The following is a 20,166-nucleotide window of genomic DNA, read 5'->3' as shown; positions in this document are numbered from 1 at the left end:
GCCTGGGATGCCACGCGACATGCCCAAGCCAGACTGCGTGGAGCTGTCCGGATGAGGACCAACCTGCAGGCATGTGGAGTTTCAGCACCGGCCCTCCTGGGCACACCCCATGCCCTCTTAGTAGGTCGGGACCCTGGCCCCTGGGAAGGCGACGCAGAGCCAAAGGCATCAGCCTGATGGACACCTGCCTCCGTGGAGGAGGAAGCCATCAGAACCCGGGCCTCCTCCTCCCACCCTAGGGTGACATTCCCCCAAGCTCAGCCCAGCCGCAGGGACCGCAGAGCCCTCGAGATCTCTCCCCAAACCCCCTGCTTCAGCCACAGAATCCATCTCCCCTTATACGTGCCGGCATTTTTCAAAATGGTCGGATCCCTCGTGAAGACAACAGCTCCCTATCGACTTCCTATCCCTTCCCGCGGAGCCTCGGAGGCCACTGGTGTGACAGCCCTCCCGCTGGGGGCCTGGATGACACAGGAGAAGAGGTGTCTCTTTAAAGGGGGGCCCAGAGTAGAAGGAAGATGAGGAACCTCAGGACTCCCCCATACATCCAGCTCTTCTCAAGAAGAGTGGCCCGGGCTGCAGGCACACCACACCTCCCTCTCCCTCCACGCCTGCTCACCCCCAGCCCATGCGCATGGTTCAGTCTGTCGGTCAGAAAAGGAAAGTGGGCTAAAAGCACCTTGTTCAGAGACGGCTCAGAGCCCCCGGGGCCACCTGAGGGTGCCAGCTGCTGGGCCATGGCCCTTCCGGCAGCCTGTGGCCTCCCCATTGGGGGCCCAGGTCCCTGAAGTCTGCCTGGGAGTGGCCACCCTCCAGGTCTCTTGGAAACTGGGCCCCAGCACCTTCTTGCCCAGCACCCGCACCTCTCAGCCTCTCCCGAGACTGGGCCCTGGAGGAGCCAGGTGTGAGGTAGACTGTGTGTTAGTTACTTAGCTCCCCGCCCAGGCCAGGGCGTAGGAGGAAACCGCTTGCTCCCACCCATGATCCTTGTCCCTGGATGTGGTGACATCGTGGCGTGGGCCCCGGGCCACTGCCCCCGGCCCACGGCTCCCGCTGGCCAGAACACCGGCAGCACCGCAGGTCCCGCTCAGCACGGCCTCAGGATGCAGAAGTCCAGTTCCTGGGGCTTCCGACGCAGGTTGCACTGGTCCCGGGCCAGCAGCCGCCCTCCGTGGCCCACACACTTGAGCGGACGCCTCTTAAAGCCGCGGCCACAGCTCTTGGAGCAGGGCGACCAGGCACCGAGCTCCCAGGTCGGGCAGGGGTCCCCACAGGCTCGCGTCTCCGCCGGCCGATGGTTGGCGTTGCAGGCAGATGCTGCGCGCTGCCCGGGGGCGCCCCGGCAGACCACCGCCCGCCTCTGCAGGCCCCCGCCACAGGTCACGGAGCACGGCCCCCAGCTGCCGGCCACCCAGCGCGCAGCGGGCCTGTCATCCGGCTGCTCCACTTGATTGGAGAGGCTGAGGACGCTGTTGTGGAGCACGGGGGGGCCCCGGGGGTCCTTGGCGTGGGAGGACTTGTCCTCCCGGGGCTCTTTGGGCAGATAGAAGGAATAGCGGACCCGCGGCGGCGTCATCTTCCCCACAGAGAGGACCTCCACGGTCAGGGGCTCCAGGATGGGCCGGGAGGCCTGCAGGCTCTCCACGGCCATGCCCGTGCCACTGTAGCGCAGCACGCTGCCCTTCACCACCAGGTCCCGCTCCATGGGCGACACCACGAAGTGCCCGTTGAGCAGGTACTTGCCTTGGCTGTTCTTCAGGGCCAGGTAGTTCTCGTCGCCAATCAGCCCCTTGTAGCCGCGCTGGCGGATGTCAATGCTCGAGGCGCCTGCGGGAATGGCCACCACGAAATTGTAGCCGTGCCTGCGGCGGGAGGGGGTTGCGCATTAGACAGATGCCTGGGTGGAAAGACCTGGATCCCGCTAACGTCATAAAGATTCCCCTTTCATGAAATCCGGGGTGGGCCCAGCCAGCGTGGCTCAGTGGTTGAGCATCGACACATGAACCAGGAGGTCATGGTTCGATTCCCAGTCAGGGCACATGCCCGGATTGTAGGCTCCATCCCCAGTGTGGGGCGTGCAGGAGGCAGCCGATCAAGGATTCTTTCTCATCATTGATGTTTCAATCTCTCTCTTCTTCACCCTTCCTCTCTAAAATCAATATATATATATATATTTTAACTTCTATAAAACAACAACAACAAGGACTCTAGACAGACATTAACAACTCTCTGCCATCCCCCTGAGCAGCATCTCCTGCTGAGTGGGCTCCTCCTTGAGCATGCATCTTTGCAGTCATCTTTGCTTGCTGAATGAATGAATGAATGAATGAATGAATGTCATACTCATAGAAGAGTGTGAGTGGGCCGAAACCGCTTTGGCTCAGTGGATAGAGTGTCGGCATGTGGACTGAAGGGTCCCAGGTTCGATTCCGGTCAAGGGCATGTACCTTGGTTGCGGGCACATCCCCAGTGGGGGGTGTGCAGGAGGCAGCTGATCGATGTTTCTCTCTCATCGATGTTTCTAGCTCTCTATCCCTTCTCCCTTCCTCTCTGTAAAAAAATCAATAAAATATATTTAATAAAAAAAGAGTGTGAGTGGTCTCCACAGCAAGGATACTGGCCAGGATCTGACATTTACCCCAATCGAACTCAAGCTTCCAATGTCTGGGCACTATGCCACTCACTCCTCCTCTCCCCTACTCTTGGCCACACCCTCCAGGGCCCAGAACTCACATGGGCTTGGTGAAGAGTCCTGTCACCTTCTTACAGCTCTTATTGTCTCCCCCGCACACCCCGCATTTGTCGAACTTCTTCTTGGAGCCCAGGTTCCCGTCGCAGCCAGCCTTGATGCACTTGCCCTGGACACAGACCGAGGTCGAGTCGGGGGTACACAGCGTACCATCCACCACCTGTAGCGCCCCCAGGAGGGGGAGGAATGGAGAGAGGGACAGGTCAACTGGAGGCTTCCCCGAAGGCCTTGAACCTTCTCTGATCTCTTGGCCTCCAGGTCGCTCACCTTGGGTGCCAACACGTAGAAGTAGCCAGTGCCGTTGGCTCGGCAGATGAGCTTGCACTTGTCCTGGGGAGACACCCCTGAGTACTTGGGCACCCACGACACGGTGAGGGTGAGCCGGTTGGTGCTGTGGTTGTAGCCATTGAAGGCCTCGCACTGTTCCTCCCGGAAGCTCTTGCCAGAGGCTGGGGAGGGAGCAAGCAGGTGCAGAAAGCTAAAGGGAGGGGGCCAAGGTGGGAGCGAAGTAGAGAGCCCTCCTGGGGCTCTTCCCCACCCCCAGCTGAGTGATCCCCAACCCTGAAGCCACCCCATCTCAGAGGACTAAAGCAGGCTGGGGCCAAGGATGCAGGACACTGATGATAAGGCATCTGGGCCACCTTCCCAGGAGTCTGGCCTTAAAGCCATTGTGTCAGGCACCCTAACCCTCTGTGCTGTAGAACCAACTCTTCAGCAGGCTACTGAAACTACTTTCAGAATGTTATTAAACGTATAAGATAAATTACATAGAATACTAATTACATCGATATACAATGGCCAACATATTTTGAAACATATTGTGATATGTGTGCTTCTTTGTTATTACACAATAAATAACAAGACTCCATAATGAGTCTATAACCCCTAATTTTGAAGTAGTGACAAGCACAAATGGCATTTTGAGAAATCCATGACAACTAAAATGTAATGTGAAATAGCCATGATTTCTACTGGTGAGAAAGTCATAGGTACTGCTACCACTACATTTTGGATAGAAAGGTTAGTAAAAAATACTAAATTTCTAATAGAAGGAAGTCCTAAATTTTAAATTTAAAAGGTTAATTAAAATAAAGATGTCATTTTCTTCCCACCCCAGGCCATGGTTCCCTGGATAATGAATTCCGGCTTATGTCTCGTTCCCTGGGGCCATGCAGCCTCCCAGTCTAAGCATCCAGCCAAGGGAGTAGACAGAGAAGTTATCCCAAAAGGAATGCGCACCTGTGCATTCCCAGGCTCTGGCCTAAGGCAGGCAATCTTGTCTGCAGGAACTCTGTGGCCATGAATGACCCAAAGTGGGGGCTGTGACCTCCAGGCTGGCCTGCCTCCCCCAGGCCCAGGCCACAGCTGCCCTCCCTCCTCACCTGAGCTGGGGCAGGGCTCCAGGTTGCAGGATCGGTACTTCACCCTCACTCCCTCGCAGTACTTGCCCCCATTGGCCGGGGTGGGGTTGCTGCACTGCCTCCGGGCCAGCTGCACTCCCCCGCCACAGGTGCGAGAGCAGGGGCCGTAGGGCTCCCATTTGGCCCAGGAGCCGTCCACCTGTGAGGAAGAGTCTGTTATGCCCCTGCAGGGGTCGGGGTGCCACACCCACACCCTGAGCCCACAAGAGAGCAACACTGGCACAGCCTCCCTGGTCCCCTCCCTCTGAATGAAGCCCAATTCTACAGCCTCCTCTGCCCCTCACCACAGCAGTGGGCAAGAGCAATTTGGGAAAATTTCCAAGTCTCAGGTCCTTCATCCGCAAAAACAGGGCCCATGATACACAGGCGTGTGGTCACACACACAGAAGATTTAAATGATGCAACGTGTATGAATATTCCTGGCACTGTGCTTGCCACCGTGCAGCAGTTCAGAGTGTCCCCTTACCTATTGTTAGCGTATTTATAAGTCGCTAAATCTAAGACAGAGCCAGTCCCCAGCTGATGCCAGTAAACCACAGATATTTGGATATTTTTATCTGTACGTGTTCACTAATGCAGACTTTTCACAAAACCAGACTGATCTTAACCTCATTTGGGGGCTGAATTTGAAGAAGTTTCACTATTAGCAGCTCTGATGTTTGTGTTAAGAGGAGATACACATAAGAGACTATGAGGCAATCTTACAACTCGACTTGGCTTCGGGCTGAATTATGCAGTGTTGTCTTATTTTTTTAAGAGGGTGGAGAGGGGATAGAAAATTTATAGCCTTGGGGATGTTTTCCTTATGATGACAGTAAAGTGAGTTTGTATCCCCCGAGCGCACATCAGTTGGGCAATAAAGGAATCAGCCCCTCGAAACAAGCCTGGGATTAAAACGCTGTCACACATCATCCAAAACCACTAATCCACATGGAGCTCATGGGGAACTGGCCGCATGCACCAGAAGAACTTTAAGTTATATTCATAGATTCGGCGTATCTGCCCGATCTGTCCTTCTGTCAGAGTTCTGGCTTCATTGTGTCAATGTGGCGGTTCCATCCTGTAAAAAACACTTTCCCTGGGGCCCGCTTTCTCCTCAAGCGGGAGCCCCACCTCATTCCAGCCTTTTATTTCTAAGACAGTCCTCTGCATCTGCTCTTTCTCCCTCCTCCCGCTCTGTGCTGGCAATGTGGTTCTCGTCCCCATTTCGCCAGGGAAGCCACTCCCTATCAGCAAGGACCTCTCAAGACTGAAAGAGCCTGTGGCTAGGCCTTGCCGTCTTTAGTTTTTCTTTTTTTATGTATATATTTTTTTTTTAATTGATTTCAGGGAGGGAGAGAGAGATAGAAACATCAATGATGAGAGAGAATAATTGATCAACTGCCTCCTGCAAGCCCCCTATTGGGGATCGAGCCCACAACCTGGGCATGTGCCCTTCACCTGAATTGAATCTGGGACCCTTCAGTCTGCAGGCCAGTGCTCTATCCACTGAGCCAAACCGGCCAGGGCCGTCTCTAGTTTTTCTGCAGTTATTTAGCATTGGTCCCATGACTTCTGAGATGATGCTACCTGGCACCACTTCTTCCTACTGGTTTCTAAAGGAAACATTCATCATGCTCTTCCCATGTGCCATCATTCCTTCATTCACCAAATATCCATTGAGTTCCTACCACCTGTCTGACTCTGTGCAACAAATCCTTGCCCTCAAAGCGACTGCTTCCAAGCAGGGCCAGGTGAACAATAAAATATGTGCTGCCCGACTGGCATAGCTCAGTTAAGTGTCAATCTAGGAAATACTGAGAGAAAAAGGGCACTCCACGCAGAGGGAGCAAATACAAAGACCTGGAGGAGGCAGGTACCCAGAGTGCTCAGAAAAGAGGTTGAGGATGTAGTGGATTTTGCTGCTGATGGGCTGAGAATTCCAGAAAGCATGGGGAAAGATGGTGCTTCCCAGATCACATTTCCTATATCCAATATCCTATAAGAAGTTATTCTCTTCCTTATCCTCCTGACTCATCTCATTCTCAGGAGCAGGAACTGGCCAGGACCTTCTAATCTAAATGCATCAGCCTGGTGGTCAAGAAAACTGCAATCCAGCCCCAAACCATCTGCCCAAAGCTGATTCTGATAGAGCCCTCATCCACTCAACACTCCAGCTGGCCCCGCCTCTCTGACTTTCCTCATCTCTGCTCCATCTCGCCCTACTCATCCCTCAAGGCTCTCTTCCAATCCAACCCCCTCGTCCAAGTTTTTTCAAACCCCTCTAATGATCATCAAACTCCCATCCTGATCTCCCATGACACACTCTCATGCTTCTGCCTTAACACGTAACTCACACCTCCCTGTGTCTTGTGTTACAGTTTCATTTCTAGCTTCCCCACCAGCCTGTGAGCCCTCTGAGACATGGCCCATTTTTATTTGTTTTTCTGGCCACCACTGTGTCTTACACAGTCCCCTGAACACAAGGGGTTGTTGCCTAATAAATGGCTAAAGTTTAATTAAGTATATGTTCCCAGAACACAGAAAAAGATTTTACATAATTCCATACCACACCCATCTCAGGGCAATTGCTAACGTGCTTGGTGAGTGCTTTTTCATTATATTGCTTCGGTGTACACACAACCCCAAGCCAAGCCCTCCTGCGGCCCAGCCGGGGTGGGGAGGCGATGATCCTCCCCAGGATTGAGGGAGCAGAGGGACTTCTTATTCCTGCCTGGGAACGTACAAATCCCTTCACTGTCCCTACCCAGGACCTGGAGAAAGTGTTTATTATACTCAGAGAATATTTGGGGTTTTGAATGTGTTCTGGTTTGATTGCTAATCCTGCTTATCAGGAAAAATAACGTTTCTTCCATTGTGGTTCAGCTTCAAAAACCAACAACCACAACAGAAACTGATGCTTGGCTCAGGATGCAGCAAATATGGAGGCTTGCTCAAGGGGTCGGCTTCCTTCCAGCTCAGAGCCTTGCTCACCTTTGGCCACAGCTCCCTGAACATGGGACACACTCAGAGAGCTGATGAGGGAAGAAAGGAAGGAAGGAACCAAAGAATGAGCAACCCAAATATCAAGTGGTCAGCTTTGGTCCAGAGCTCCCAGGTAGGATGAGGTGCAGAGCTTGGCGCAGGGACCCCTCACTCCGGGTGAAGGGCTTTGCCCACCTGCCTAAGACCTACCACATCTTTTCTCTCCAGTCTTAGAGTCAAGAAGGCAATAGAACCACAGACAGGGAAATCGAGGCACAACACAGCAAGGCGACACAGTTATGGTCACATAGCAAAGCTGGGATGAGACAAATTCCCTGTGGAGGTCCCAGGGTCTACTCCCCTCCAGCACACTCACCCTGTACTTATTGAGGTTGTGTCTCTCCACGCAGGTCCCCTTGAGGCAGAACTTGCCCTCGCCGCAGCTGGTGCCATCTGCCCAGGGGAAGTGGCGGGTCTGGCACACCATCTGCCCCTTGGCCTTGCCGGTGCACCACAGTTTGGTGCAGTACTGCATGTAGGGACAGGGCTTGGAGCCCACACCGAAGGCCAGCTCGCACTGCTGGCTCAGGGAATAGCTGGCCCCCGGCAGGTCCTCGGGCAGGGCAATGGGCTTGCTGGGCTGGTCCAGGAGGCAGTCTCCTGCAGAGAGCCAAGGGCATGCAGGAGGGATGAGCTGGGGAAGGTGGGGCTTGGCTAACCAGTACCTGAATGGTAGGGAGAATGAAGCAAGGGGCAATGGAATGGGCAGACCCTCTTCAGAGCCCACCTCTTCGGGGTCATGCACACCTTGGGTAACAGAGGACAGGTCCAGAGAGGTGGCGGGCACCGCCAACAGTGACAGACTGACACTCCTGCTCGGTGGCCCCGGCTTACCGTGCCCACTGTCCAGGAAGTCAGTGATGATGGCAGCGCTGCAGGCTGACCAGGGGTTGGCACGGTCGATCTGGATGAGCGTTGGGGACATCATGTGGTTGGCCCGGAGTTTCCCGAACACCTCCTCACACACTTTCACGTTGTCATGGGGCATGTTGAACACATGGCCTGTGGGGTGAGGCCAGAAGGCTCAGGGGCTGTGCAGTTAGGAGGCAATGGGGAGAGGTGGGGAGCAGAGGACCAGTTGGGGAAACTAGAGAGCCGGGTCAATCAGGCTGGTCATTTCTATGTATTGATGGGTTGCTTAGCCCATGTCCCCAACATCATGTTCCTGTGACCTCTGTCCCATCCAGGAGGCTGGGGGCTCAGTGAGGACAGCAGTGTATGGAACATACTTTCCCCTTAGTGCCTGGTTGATGAGACAACGCTGACGGCTGACGTTCTCGGACAATATCGCTGGCCAACTGAGCTGGGGCAAGCCGAGAAAATCAAACAAAGCCATTGCTAGGGAAGACGCCAGCCCTGAGAGAGGATCCCTAAGGCTTCAGGCCATGAGGAAACACAGACATGCCCATGTGTCTCCCCTGCCAAGCACCCAGGGAACCCAGAGAGATCCCCGAGGGGAGCTCTCCCACCCCGCCCGAGAGCCCCCTCCAGCCTCACCCAACTCGTGGGCAGTGGTGAAGGCTGACGGGAGCCCATCGTCCTCGATCACAGAACAGCTTCTCTTGGGGTCGCACATGGTGCCCACGTCAGCCATGCCCAGCGTGTCACAGGTGGTGGCTCCACACAGGTCCTGCCAGGCAAGGGAAGCAGAAGCCAGCCAGAGGTTAGAGACAGTAACAGGCAGACCCGAGGGGAGAAAGAGCATTCCAGCTCGCTCCCATTCCAAGCCTAACCGGGTGCAACACCTTTTCAGCCAGGCCCTTTCCCAGGGTGCTGTGGGGCTGGCTATTCATGGGATTGACCCAGGCTGAGGGAGGAGGCCTCCGGAAGACAGCTCTGTGGCTCACAAGTCCTATGCTGGGAGGTCCTGTGGGAGGAAATGAGGAGGTACCGAATTAAACTACAGGGCCACTGCTTTATATAGAGTCGGCCTTCCAGACCAGAATATGGTGACTTCCACAGCTGGGCGAGTCTCTGCTTGTGCCCAACAGAGGCAGGCAGGGGTGGAAGGCAAGCGCGGTGTCCGTTCAGTCAGCTCTGTGCAGCCTTGGTCTTGGCTGAGTGGCTGCTTTTGGACAACCATGAATTAAGCTCAGACTCTCAGCCAAAGGGTCACTGGCCAAGGGCCCACCCATGCCTCCATCCAGCCCACGCCTCTGTCCAGACACAGCTTACTTGCTGTGGAAGCTCAGGGGGACAGTGGGCCCAATGGCTGCTAGGAAGGAAAACAAATTAAGTGGATTGTGACCTAAGCAGGAAGGTCCCTCTTTTTGTACTGAAAGGTAACTTGCAACCGGAAGTAGGGCTTCTAGCAACACCCCTGACAGGAGGCACTTCCGGGGAAATGGAAGTCCTGGGTGGCTTACCTCAAAGAACCTATTAAACAGTATGGGCCAGCGATGCATCTAGAATCTACTGCAAAGCCCAGGACCTGGAGCTAGAATAAGACACTTGCACACATGTGCTCCTCTTTTTTAAAAAATTATATTTTTTATTGATTTCAGAGAAAGAGGGAGAGATAGAAACATCAATGATGAAAGAGAATCATTGATCGGCTGTTCCTGCACGCCCCCTACTGGGGACTGAGTCTGAAACCCAGGCATGTGCCCTAACCAGGAATCGAACCGTGACCTCCTGGTTCATAGGTTGACTCTCAACCACTAACCCACACTGGCCGGGCCATTCTGCTCCTCTTGAGAAGACACTGCTGACCAGTGGTACTGGCTCTCTCCTCTCTCCATCTTTGCCTTTCTTGTGGAGGGCACTTTACAGCTGACAGGAAACTATTACATCCCCGCAACAGTCTTAGGAGGCAGGTATATGATATGCCTATTTGTCAACGACGGAAACTGAGAGTCATGATCATAGTTCATCACGGTGATGATTTATCAGATGCTGACACTGTGCATGCACTTCTCACACGTGACCCTGCTGAATCGTCACCACATCCCACTGGAATAATGACTATTGTCACCTTCTACAGACAGGAAGCTGAGGCTTGGAGAGGTTCGCGTCTTAGGCAAAAATGTGCCCTTGTGGTCGGTAACAGTCAGCACTATTTCCAGACTTCACACTTCACAGTTGACTGCCTGGTGCCTCCTGAGCGAACCCTCCAGAGAAAGAGCTGTGCATGTTCTCCTCTGGGAGCCCAGGTGTTTACAGAAACACACACACAAAACACACACACACACACACACACACACACAGCTGTTGGCTTCCTTCTCTTAAGGGCTATGTGCGTGTGTGCATGTGCAAGTGCTTGCTGACTTGGGGGGAAGGGGGGCAACCCAGTTAGTGAGGTCAGGGGGCATAGGAGGAAGGGGGTCATGGTTCAGAAGATCAGCAAAATTTAATCCGAAGCCTTCAGAAGTTTACCACCTGAGCAGTGGAACTTGGCTTCCCATGGTCAGGTGACAGTCACACCTTCTCGTGAGCGAGGTTATCCGGCCAGAGAACCGCCAGGGTCATCAGACTGAGCCCACAGTCAAGGATGGGCGAAACGCCTGGGCCCCCTCGAGCTGCTGTCCTGTATTGGCGTGTGGCCCTCCCTCCACTTCTGGGAGCCCCTTCTTTTCCAACTACCCTTCCCTCTCTAAGGCTCAGAAAGATCTCCTTCCCCGGGATTCTGAAACCTAAAGACAACCGCTGCCAAAGCTTGGGAGGGGAAGTGCACGTGACCAGCAGTTTAGGGAACCTGACTGCTAGGAAACAACAGTGAGTCCTGTGTACCCGCTTGTGATGCAGCTAAGGGCCCGCGATGAGGAAAGGGGAACGAAGGTTTATGCAGGGGCACAACGAAGGAGGTTGCAATGGGGCCCATATGTTCCTGGACGCTAGAGTACAGGATCCCCTAAGGCGGTAGCCCCGGAAAAGTCTAGCCTGATGGTCAGAGCCTGTAGGACAAGCATGTTCCTTGGTCCTGGGGCATCACGAACGCTCCTTGTTGGCCTATGTGAGAGAGAGGACACAGACTGCGAAGCCTAGATTCTGGTCCTGGTCCCGTCCCCAAGTACATGTGTGACGTTGGGCAAGTCCCTGCTCTCCTCAGGGCCTCAGCTTCCATCGCTGGGGAAGGGCCCATTGTCACCCTGAACCAAGACTGTACCGTGGCCTTGCACCTCTGCTCCCTCCCCAATCCCAGGTTCTCAGCCCCGTCTGGCCTTCTGGGCGGTAAAGGGACACAAAGCCTGGTCTACTTTCAGAATGGAAAACAAGAAGGATCATCTTGTCTATTGACCCATGCGGGGTAGAGTAAAACGAACTCACAGAAAGTGAAGGTCACCCAGGTGCAAGTTCAGAGTCCTGTCCCCCTCCGCTCAGAGCAGGTGGGGAGCTCAGCCTGAGTCTAGGCAGCCCCTGGAGCTCAGTGGCCCGGCCAGAGGCCTCCTTCCAGCCTCCTTCCTCTCAGGGAGGGTGGACTCTCTGTGGAGCAAAGACAAGCAGCTGCAGGCCGTTCCTGGCCAGGAGCAACCTGTTCTTTCCATTAAGAAATCCCAGTTTCCCTGGATCAAACAAGAGGAACAAGGAGAGAGCCGGCAAATGTCCGGAGGGTCAGGGTGTAGCTGAGAGCAAGTGTCCTAGGGTAGCCAGTTCCTTCACTGTGGCAAGATGCAGCTGTTTGGGGTCAGAGGCTCTGCCTGTCCCTCTTCCCCCGGTGACTCGCTGGGCCACAGTGCCGAGAGCGCCTGCAGGCAGTGTGCGGGGCCAGTGGGGCCTCATTGGTGGCACTGAATGCCTCCACCCTCCGGAGTGAACTCAGATGCACTCAGACTGCATTAACTTCTTTAGCGCAGGGTCTCCTCTCCATAAATGAAAACTGCTCTGGCTCTTCCCGCCTTGAGAATGTGCTCGCTGCTCAGCCCAGTCCCTACCTGCCTCACCGTTTCTGATCACCCGTCATGGCTCCTCGGAGCTGCAGCTGCTGTTCCAGGTGACCCAAGAGTCATCTTGGCCAAGAACCGAGTCCTCTTGGATTATTCCTGCCTAACTCCCCCTTTCTATAAAATCATTTAAGATTGGAGCCACGATTTGAAAATAAATAAATAAGAAGAACACCTTGGCCCTGGCCGGTGTGGCTCAGTTGGCTGAGCATCGTCCCATGTACCGAAAGCTTGTCGGTTCCATTCCTGGTTGGGGCGCATGTCCAGGTTGGGGGTTTGATCCCCAGTGGAGGGCATGCAGGAGGCAGCCAATCAATGCTTCTCTCTCATCACCGATGTTTCTATCTCTCCCTTACTCTCTGAAATCAATTTAAAAAAAATTATTTTTAATCTAGCAATTCAATGCTAGGCCAATGTGACTAAGGCTGCCCAGTGAAGAGGAGAACTTGCCCTTCTATACACAGATTGAAGGTGTCACTGGAATATAAAGCCCTCGGGATGTACAGATGGTATTACAGCAAAAGACTGAGGCCATCAAAACCCCAGGAACTCCCTCAGTGAGGAAGAAGAGGAACCCAAAGCCGGCAGGCAGACCGAACTTTCTCTAGAAACCATCCGTTCAAAGGATCCACACACCAAATGCAATGACAGTGGCTAACGTTTCTTGAGTCGCTACTACGTGCGGGACGCTGCTTGTGAAGTCCTACCTGTGGTAGCTCACATCCTCACATCAGCTTTAGGAGGGAGATGCCATTATGAGGCTCCATTTGACAATGAGACCCGGAGAAGATAAGTAACCAGGCCAGGGTCAGTGAGCCCAGGGTTGGGCTGGGAGGGAGGGACAGAGGAGGATTGAAATCCAGGCAGCACAGCCTCAGAACAGAGCAATTCCCACAAACCTACACTGCTTCCAGTGCACGTGCACCCCAAGAATGAATATGCTGGGGAATCTCAAGAGGGCAAGACTGTCCACCCCAGCCCCCAGCCCCAGAGCAGCTGATCTCTGAGTGGGGAGAGGCCAGGGGAGGGGGAAGCAGCAGGATTAGCTTCGGAGACTGCTCTTAGCGCAGTGTCTGCACCAGCTCCCCGGATGAGCAAGCCTTGGCTCCATGCCCCACACCTGCACTGACACACTGACCCCATCCCTGCTGTGTACCCTGCCTGCTGGCTCCTCACGGGGCCCCTCCTTTCTCCAGGGAAAAGGCTGATGGCAAAGAGCCCAGATGAAATGCCAGAGGAGGCTAAACTCCCTCTCCCAGCCCTGCAGCCTGACAGCCTAAGACAACGTTGGATTAATGAGCCCCAGGCAGGGAGGTGAGCTACCAAGCCCTGTAGCCACGCGCAGCCCTTTCACTGTGTCGGCGCCTTCCTTCCGTGGACACATACAAAACAACGGCGTGTGCAGGGGCCCAGCAGAGGTAGAGAGGTCCTGCCTTACAGGAGCTGACAGATCAGGGGGAGTGGCAAATGCTGGAGCCCGCAGTTCCCACACAAGAACAGGAATGTCATCAGACTGGTGTCAAGGAAACTTGCAAGGGCCACGGGACAGAATGCTTTCAATCAGGCCTGTCCCAGATGTAGATTCTGGCAAAGGACCTGTAGGTAACCATTCAACAACAGCAAACATATACAGTCCGCCCTCCATCCACGGGGGATATGTTCCAAGACCCCCAGTGGATGCCTGAAACCATGACTAGTGCTGAACTCTATCTATGCGATGTTTCTTCCTAGACATACACCCCTATGATAGAATTTAATTTATCACTTAGGCACAGTAAGAAATGAGCAATGAAATAGAACAATTTTAACAATATCCTATCTAATAAAGAGGGAATGTGCTAATTGGCCCTCACACTGTGGCAAAGATGGCGGCACCCACAGCCAATAAGGAGGGACTATGCTAATTGACTGCCCCGCCCTCAAAGATGGCAGCGCCCACAGCCCATAAGGAGGGAATATGCTAATTGACTGCCCCGCCCTCAAAAATGGCGGCGCCCACAGCCACAAGATGGCAGCACCCAGTCCACTCAGCTCCCCAGCCACCCAGGGCCGGCCCAAGGTGCAGGCAAGCCTCGGATGGCAGATGCCCAGCCACCCAGGGCCACCCAAGGCTCAGGTAACCAGGGCCGGCCGAGGCTTGCACTGATGGCAGTGGCTTCAGCAGCGGTGTGGCTGGGCATCACCTTCCCCTGATCGCCGGGTCACCTCCTGCCCTTGAGGGCTCCTGGACTGTGAGAGGGGGCAGGCCGGGCTGAGGGACCCCCCCCTCCAGTGCATGAATTTTCATGCACCGGGCCTCTGGTACTGAAATAAAAGTTAAGTGAATGTGGTCTCTTTCTCTCTCGAAATATCTTATTTTGATATTTTGCACTCCTCTCTGCATTTAAAGGAAGCACTTTACAGCTTCTCGTGGGCGTGCTGGAACTGCCGGCATCACTGCTCCCGCACTTTGGAGCCATTATTCCGCAGAATCATGCTGACTTGAATACAAGCACTTCAATACCGCAACAATTGATCTGATGATAACCCAGAGGGCTGTTACGTGACTAACAGCATTCAATTTAAAACATGTGTTGCCCTAGCCCCGTGGTCGGCAAACTGCGGCTCGCGAGCCACATGTGGCTCTTTGGCCCCTTGAGTGTGGCTCTTCCACAAAATACCACGGCCTGGGCGAGTCTATTTTGAAGAAGTGGCGTTAGAAGAAGTTTAAGTTTAAAAAATTTGGCTCTCAAAAGAAATTTCAATCGTTGTACTGTTGATACTTGGCTCTGTTGACTAATGAGTTTGCCGACCACTGCCCTAGCCGGTTTGGCTCAGTGGATAGCGCATCGACCTGTGGATAGAAGGGTTCCTTGTTGGACTCCCTGACTCGCGATAAATTCCTGGGGGCCAGAGGCCACATCTTACTAATATCTCTATCTCCACGGCCCAGGATAGTACCTGGAAATAATAGATGCTCGGCGAGTATTAGAAGAATGTAGGAATACATGAATGGAAGTCAGTCTATCGCAGTTACCCAAACAGCGGAGGCTCTGGGCCTGGAGAGAGAAGAGGGTCTCGCATGGACTAGCTGGCTCCGGCCGCCAGAGCAACAGGAAGCCTCAGAAACTTCCCTCCTCGGAAGTCAGGGTCCACCCAGAAAGCCTGGCTCGGCTTCCGCACAGCCCTGGTTCCGATCCTGCGCTGACCTCACCCTGCTGTTATGAGGCTGCAAGCTGATCGCCTCAGAAAATGAGATGTGCGCTTTCTCCAGGAACATGAACTTTCTCTGAATCGTTAAGCAAACTCCTCAGATTGTCAAAATACTTGTCGTATGAGCCATTTCTTTCTCCTTTTGTGCACAGGAGACTCCCTGGGTCTTGTCTTCCCAGTGTTTTGATTTCAACACCCCACGCCCCTCCCACTGCCTGCCAAGGACGGCAGCATCTCCCCACAGTCCCGCCCAGGCTTGTTGTCATACACAGCAGCTCAGCTCGATGGGCGGTCCGAGGGTGGTGGGGGATGGGGGGCTCATGTGCTGCAGGTCCTGTCGCTCTTACTGCTCTCCTTGCAGGTACCTCTGGCACCTGGAGCTCCAAGGGACCAAGCCTGTCCCCTTCCTAACCGCTTTCTCTCTGTGGAAACCACAACTAGAGTGTGTGATCGGTTAGAGAGAGTCACTAGCCAGTTTGCCGATTTCTCTGGGAGAATCAAGGAATAGGTGACTCTGAAAGAGTCCCTCCTCTCCGGAGCCCTTCTAAGCAAAAGCTGATTTACAAAGTAAGTGCATTTCTAAAAACTTCTTATCCAAACCAACTACATGCGCAGAGTATCTATCATTCAAACTTTAGTTTGAAACGCATTGATTACGCCGCTATTATAAACCAGGTTTAAGCAGAGCAGCTCATGCATCTGACGTAAAGGATAACTACTGACCCTCCCGAAGTGAAAGAGAAGTCCCTCCCGTGTCGGAGGGGAGCAGGCGACTCCTCCGGGTTCCCGGAGACCACATCTGGAAAGCGCAGCTGTGCGCGCATGTTCTCATCGCATACTGTACCTTCCCGGGGGAGTTCAGGAATGAGCGGCTCCTCAGGCTCTGGGAACGCAGCGGGCTCTGCAGTCTGCGCTGGCCGGGCAGCGAGGGAGCGGCGTTGACTCTAACGCGCAGAGCACATACGTGGAGGACGGACCTGCCCGTGCGGCCTCCCCACCGTCTGGCTTTGCCCTCTGGACGCCGGAGAGGAAGAGAGCTTCTGAAAGTCACATCTTGCTCGTCACCGTCTCTGACCCAAGCGGTCATACAGCTTGGGCCCATTATGCATTGTCAACACAGCCCCCGGGGGTCTAGCTTACACACGGCCACACAGAAGCTGGCGTGCGGCTTGATGGCGTCTTCGTCACAAGGGAGGTCCTTCTGACGGCATGGCCCGGGGTCCCGGCAGGACTCCTCTTCCCAGGGCTGGTTCCAAAAGTCGCCTGGCCACCGGGCAGCAGAGACTGAGGTCTGGTGCTTTAGAGCCAGCGAGTGACCTCCCTCCACAGGGCATCCCAGGCAGCGGATGAGCAGCAGCTGCTTTGCCCATTAAGCTATCCTGTTCTCGGCCTTTGCTTGCCTCCCCCGGCAATCTGCCTGCCGAGTTGGCCTGCGTGCAGAGGTCAAAGCCACCTCCTTTGTCATTTCCCCATGACTCAGGCGGTGCTTGTGAGGGCCTGGGCAGTGGCAGCTCCATAGACCTCAATTGGAAGAATGAGCGCAAGGAAACAGACGCGGGCCAAAGACCTCCCTAGAGAAACCAGGTGGTGGGAGGAGAAGGCTGGGAAAGGAGGAAGTTCAACTGCGGGAAGGGACGAGCTGTGCCAAATGGGTTAGTGTAGAAGACTCCGGCTCCAGCCCCAAGTGCGCCAGTCCCGCTTCGAGGGCCCATTCGGAAACTGTGGAGACTCAGAGCCCCACGGGTAACCACGGAGCCTGTGCCCTCCCCAGAACGCTGTGGTATGGCCCAGATTCAAGTCGCAGCCCCCAAAAGCAGAGGAAGCGGGTCACGTGAGTGCCCCTTTTCCTCCCAATCTTCAGTATCTATCAAATTTTAAGAATCCAGACACTTCACAGTACCCAATCACTCCAACATCCACAAACCTCTACCTTCCTAGACCCATAGCAAAGGCACGGCTGCTTTTCTGATCTGCTTTCTAGTCCCAACATTTAGTCTCTTTCCAACCCTGTAGCTAAGGTCTCCAATGCCCTTCCCTGAGCGCACACCCGGCCACAGGGCCGGGGGCAGAAGCCGGAGCGCAGTCGCAGGCAGTTTCAGTGATTTGAGGCCAGGAGCAACCTCGCCTGCTCTGTTCCACAGCATACATCGGGGCCAAGGGTCACCATCCACCAACAAGGACATGGGAACATTGAAAGAGAGGTTCCCAACTCAGCTCCAAGTGAAACTTCAAGCTCCAAACAAGTGCCCTACATAGATGGCTTGCTCTGAATGTACTGGAAGCCCCTCGAACAGAAGTCGGGCCCAGCACCAGAGGAGGCAGCAATGACCGAGGGAATGGTCCCAGTACTTCCGTCTGTCCTGTCACTGTAACCTACAAAACATCCCACATCCAGCTTTTCCAGGCCCAGAGCAGAGAGGACAAACTGAACATGTCCCCCATGAGAAATGTAGCCAGGTGCTTAACCGAGGCCATTTGGCTCACCTGCCAGATCCACCAGCAGAAGGAGGGAACCTGGGTGCCTGAAGCAACTTAGACGCCCCCCCCATAGAAAGGGGCGGACTTTTCCCCACCCGCCCTCTCCAATGCCTCCTATCTGCCTATAAGACAAACTGCGGCTCCTGGGCGGCAACTTCCCGGGCTCCGGCCCCTTGGCACCTGATCCAGGAGGCGCTGATTGGCCACGCCAGGCCAACACCTTCTGACCGCCCACGTGCACCCAGATGCACTTGAGCCAGAGTTCGCTGAGCCTAGGAGCGGGCTCTCCCTAGAAGATCCAACGTGAGAGTCGGAGATCAACGAAATTTGAATTGGGGGCTGGGGGGGGGGGGAGGGGGGGGCATTGTGCGCACAAAGCGCATCTGGAGAGCTAAGGGCAGTGACCTGATGGAAATGAAGCTGAGTGGGTCCAGAGAGGTGACAGATGAACTTACCTGCCTGGTGAAGAGGATGGCGGTGTCCCAGTACTCAGGGTGCTTGTCGCTCACTTTGTTCAGCTTCTTCTGCCAGGCACAGAAGTTGCGCAACGTCAAGGCCGCGTTGCCTGTGACCTTGGGCCCCGCGTCGCGGTCTCCAAGGAGCAGCACCTTGACCACCACGATGCTGATGGGGTTGAGGATGCTGGGGTGGCGGTAGAGTCGCGCCGCGGTGGCCAGCAGCGTCAGCAGGTAGTGCTCCAAGTCCTCGCCGTGGAACTTGACCATGGACTCGTCCGCCACCACCAGGGTCTCCACGTAGCGCGGGATGGACACGAAGCGCTTGGCGCGCCCAGACCTGCGCCTGCTGCGACTCTCCCCTAAGCCGGTCCGCCGAGGCTTGTAAGGGTCCAGAGCCCGCAGGATGGCGGGGTTCCAGCCTGAAGCCACACCGCAGCGAGAGGTGGGGTCTCCGGGAGGCCCGCCAGGGGCGCCGCGGCGCTGGAGGAGGTGTGCGCCCTGGCGGTTGCGCTGCGCCGCGGGCGCGCTGGCATTGGGCAGCGGGCTAATGACAAACTCCACGCCTCGGTAACCGAAGGCTCCGCGCAGCCCCCCGCACAGGCTCACGGCCGCGAACGAATCCGGCTCGGCGTTCACGTCCCCAGAGTAAAAGCAACGTCGCAGGTCCGGCGAGTTCGCGGGGCGCCCCTGGAGCGGGACCCCCAGATGCTCAGTGGCGAAGGCGGGCGCCAGGAACTGGGCATCCGGTGTCAGGTGCAGGTAAAAGTCCTCCTGGAACGCCGTGATCTGAAAAATGAGCCCCTGCTCCCCGGGGTCCTCGGGGCCCCGCCGGTAGTACTGGCGGCCGTTGATGTCCGGGTCCAGTAGGATGGGCACCACCACCTCCCGCTCTGGCTCTGCACCGCCCGCGGGCGCCCCGACGAGAGCCAGGGTGACGATGCCCAGCAGAAGCATGGCGCCGGGCAGCGCACAGCCGCGCTCTCGGAGCAGGAGCCGCCGCCGGCACGATCTCGGTGCAGCCCGCACCGGCACCGCCGACACCCCGGGCAGCCCAGGAAGGAGCGCGAAGGGAGGGCGACTGCTCCCCGAGCGGCGAGCGGGGAGCGGGGAGCGAGCGCCCTGCAGCCCGCGCCTCCTACCTGTGCCCTCCCTAGCCAAGCGCGCGGCAGGAACTTCAGTGCAACCGCTGTCAAGTGCAAGGCGAAGCTTTGCAGCCGAGAACTAGAGGGAGGTGCCGGGCCGCTTCCCCCAACTGCAGCCACTCACTCGTAGCGCCACAAACCGGGCTCTGGGCGAGCCTATTAAAGGCCCCCTTCTCTTTGGACTGCCCAGTCGGCGCCCCTCCCTCTCTCGCCTCCCAGCCTCCCAAAGCTTGCAGCTGGGAGCCTCCGGGGGCCATCGAAGAACTCGGTCCCGCCTCCAGAGCCGAGAGCCACTTGGCGGGGAGGGAGTGGCGTTGAGCTGAGGCAGGAGGCGTGGGCTGGCCGGGAAACAGGAATCTCCGTTCGCGTGTTTTTTTTGCCCTCAAGTTATGCCCTGGTGCCCGACACGCCCGACCCATCGCTTACTTCTGCCCCAACGGACATCTATGCCCACCGCCACTCTCAAGGCAGTTCGGTGGCCGCGTTGGGAATGAAGACCCAGCACTGCCCTCCCGCCCCCAGCGCCCCCCCTGTTGCAACATCCCTGCTGGTTCTTCATGACACTGTCCCCTGAAAGAACCAGAACCAAGAATGACCCCTGTGAGTGTCCTCAGGCCAGAAGGGCAGCTTCAGAGCCCTTCTGAAACCCGGGGCCACCTACGCCCACGGTCTGCCCAGGGGGCCGTGGTGTGCTGGCTGGGTTGGTGCAGACTGTGAAGTTTTCAGGCATTCTGCCAGTCAGCTGTTAAACAGAGCCATTATTAAAAAAAGTTAAGCTCTATAAACTTACAATTATAAATTATGTTTAAAAACAAACCTCGT

General features: G+C 55.6%; 1 protein-coding gene across 1 annotated transcript; it reads right to left on the bottom strand.

Moving 5' to 3' along the window:
• Positions 1 to 628: 628 nt before the first annotated feature.
• Positions 629 to 19,428, bottom strand: ADAMTS15 (ADAM metallopeptidase with thrombospondin type 1 motif 15). Its single transcript, XM_008142533.3, has 8 exons — positions 18,200 to 19,428; positions 8,692 to 8,824; positions 8,029 to 8,196; positions 7,511 to 7,794; positions 4,132 to 4,309; positions 3,017 to 3,198; positions 2,734 to 2,909; positions 629 to 1,862 (listed from the first exon to the last, which is right to left on the bottom strand). Exons 1-8 carry the CDS (start codon positions 19,154 to 19,156, stop codon positions 1,088 to 1,090), a joined length of 2,853 nt encoding a protein of 950 aa, XP_008140755.2. The 5' UTR covers positions 19,157 to 19,428; the 3' UTR covers positions 629 to 1,087.
• Positions 19,429 to 20,166: the final 738 nt, after the last annotated feature.

The sequence above is a fragment of the Eptesicus fuscus genome, chromosome 23, assembly GCF_027574615.1.
Source record: "Eptesicus fuscus isolate TK198812 chromosome 23, DD_ASM_mEF_20220401, whole genome shotgun sequence".
NCBI classification, from domain to species: domain Eukaryota; kingdom Metazoa; phylum Chordata; class Mammalia; order Chiroptera; family Vespertilionidae; genus Eptesicus; species Eptesicus fuscus.
This window is presented reverse-complemented; position numbering and strand designations above follow the sequence as displayed.

Excerpts from the sequence above, each read along its gene's own strand:
- ADAMTS15 (XM_008142533.3), bottom strand. The coding sequence starts at position 19,156 with ATGCTTCTGCTGGGCATCGTCACCCTGGCTCTCGTCGGGGCGCCCGCG. Across the intron at positions 8,197-8,691 it reads CACCACTGCCCACGAGTTGG|GCCATGTGTTCAACATGCCC; the intron begins GTGAGGCTGGAG and ends CTCACCCCACAG. Across the intron at positions 4,310-7,510 it reads ACAACCTCAATAAGTACAGG|GTGGACGGCTCCTGGGCCAA; the intron begins GTGAGTGTGCTG and ends TCTTCCTCACAG.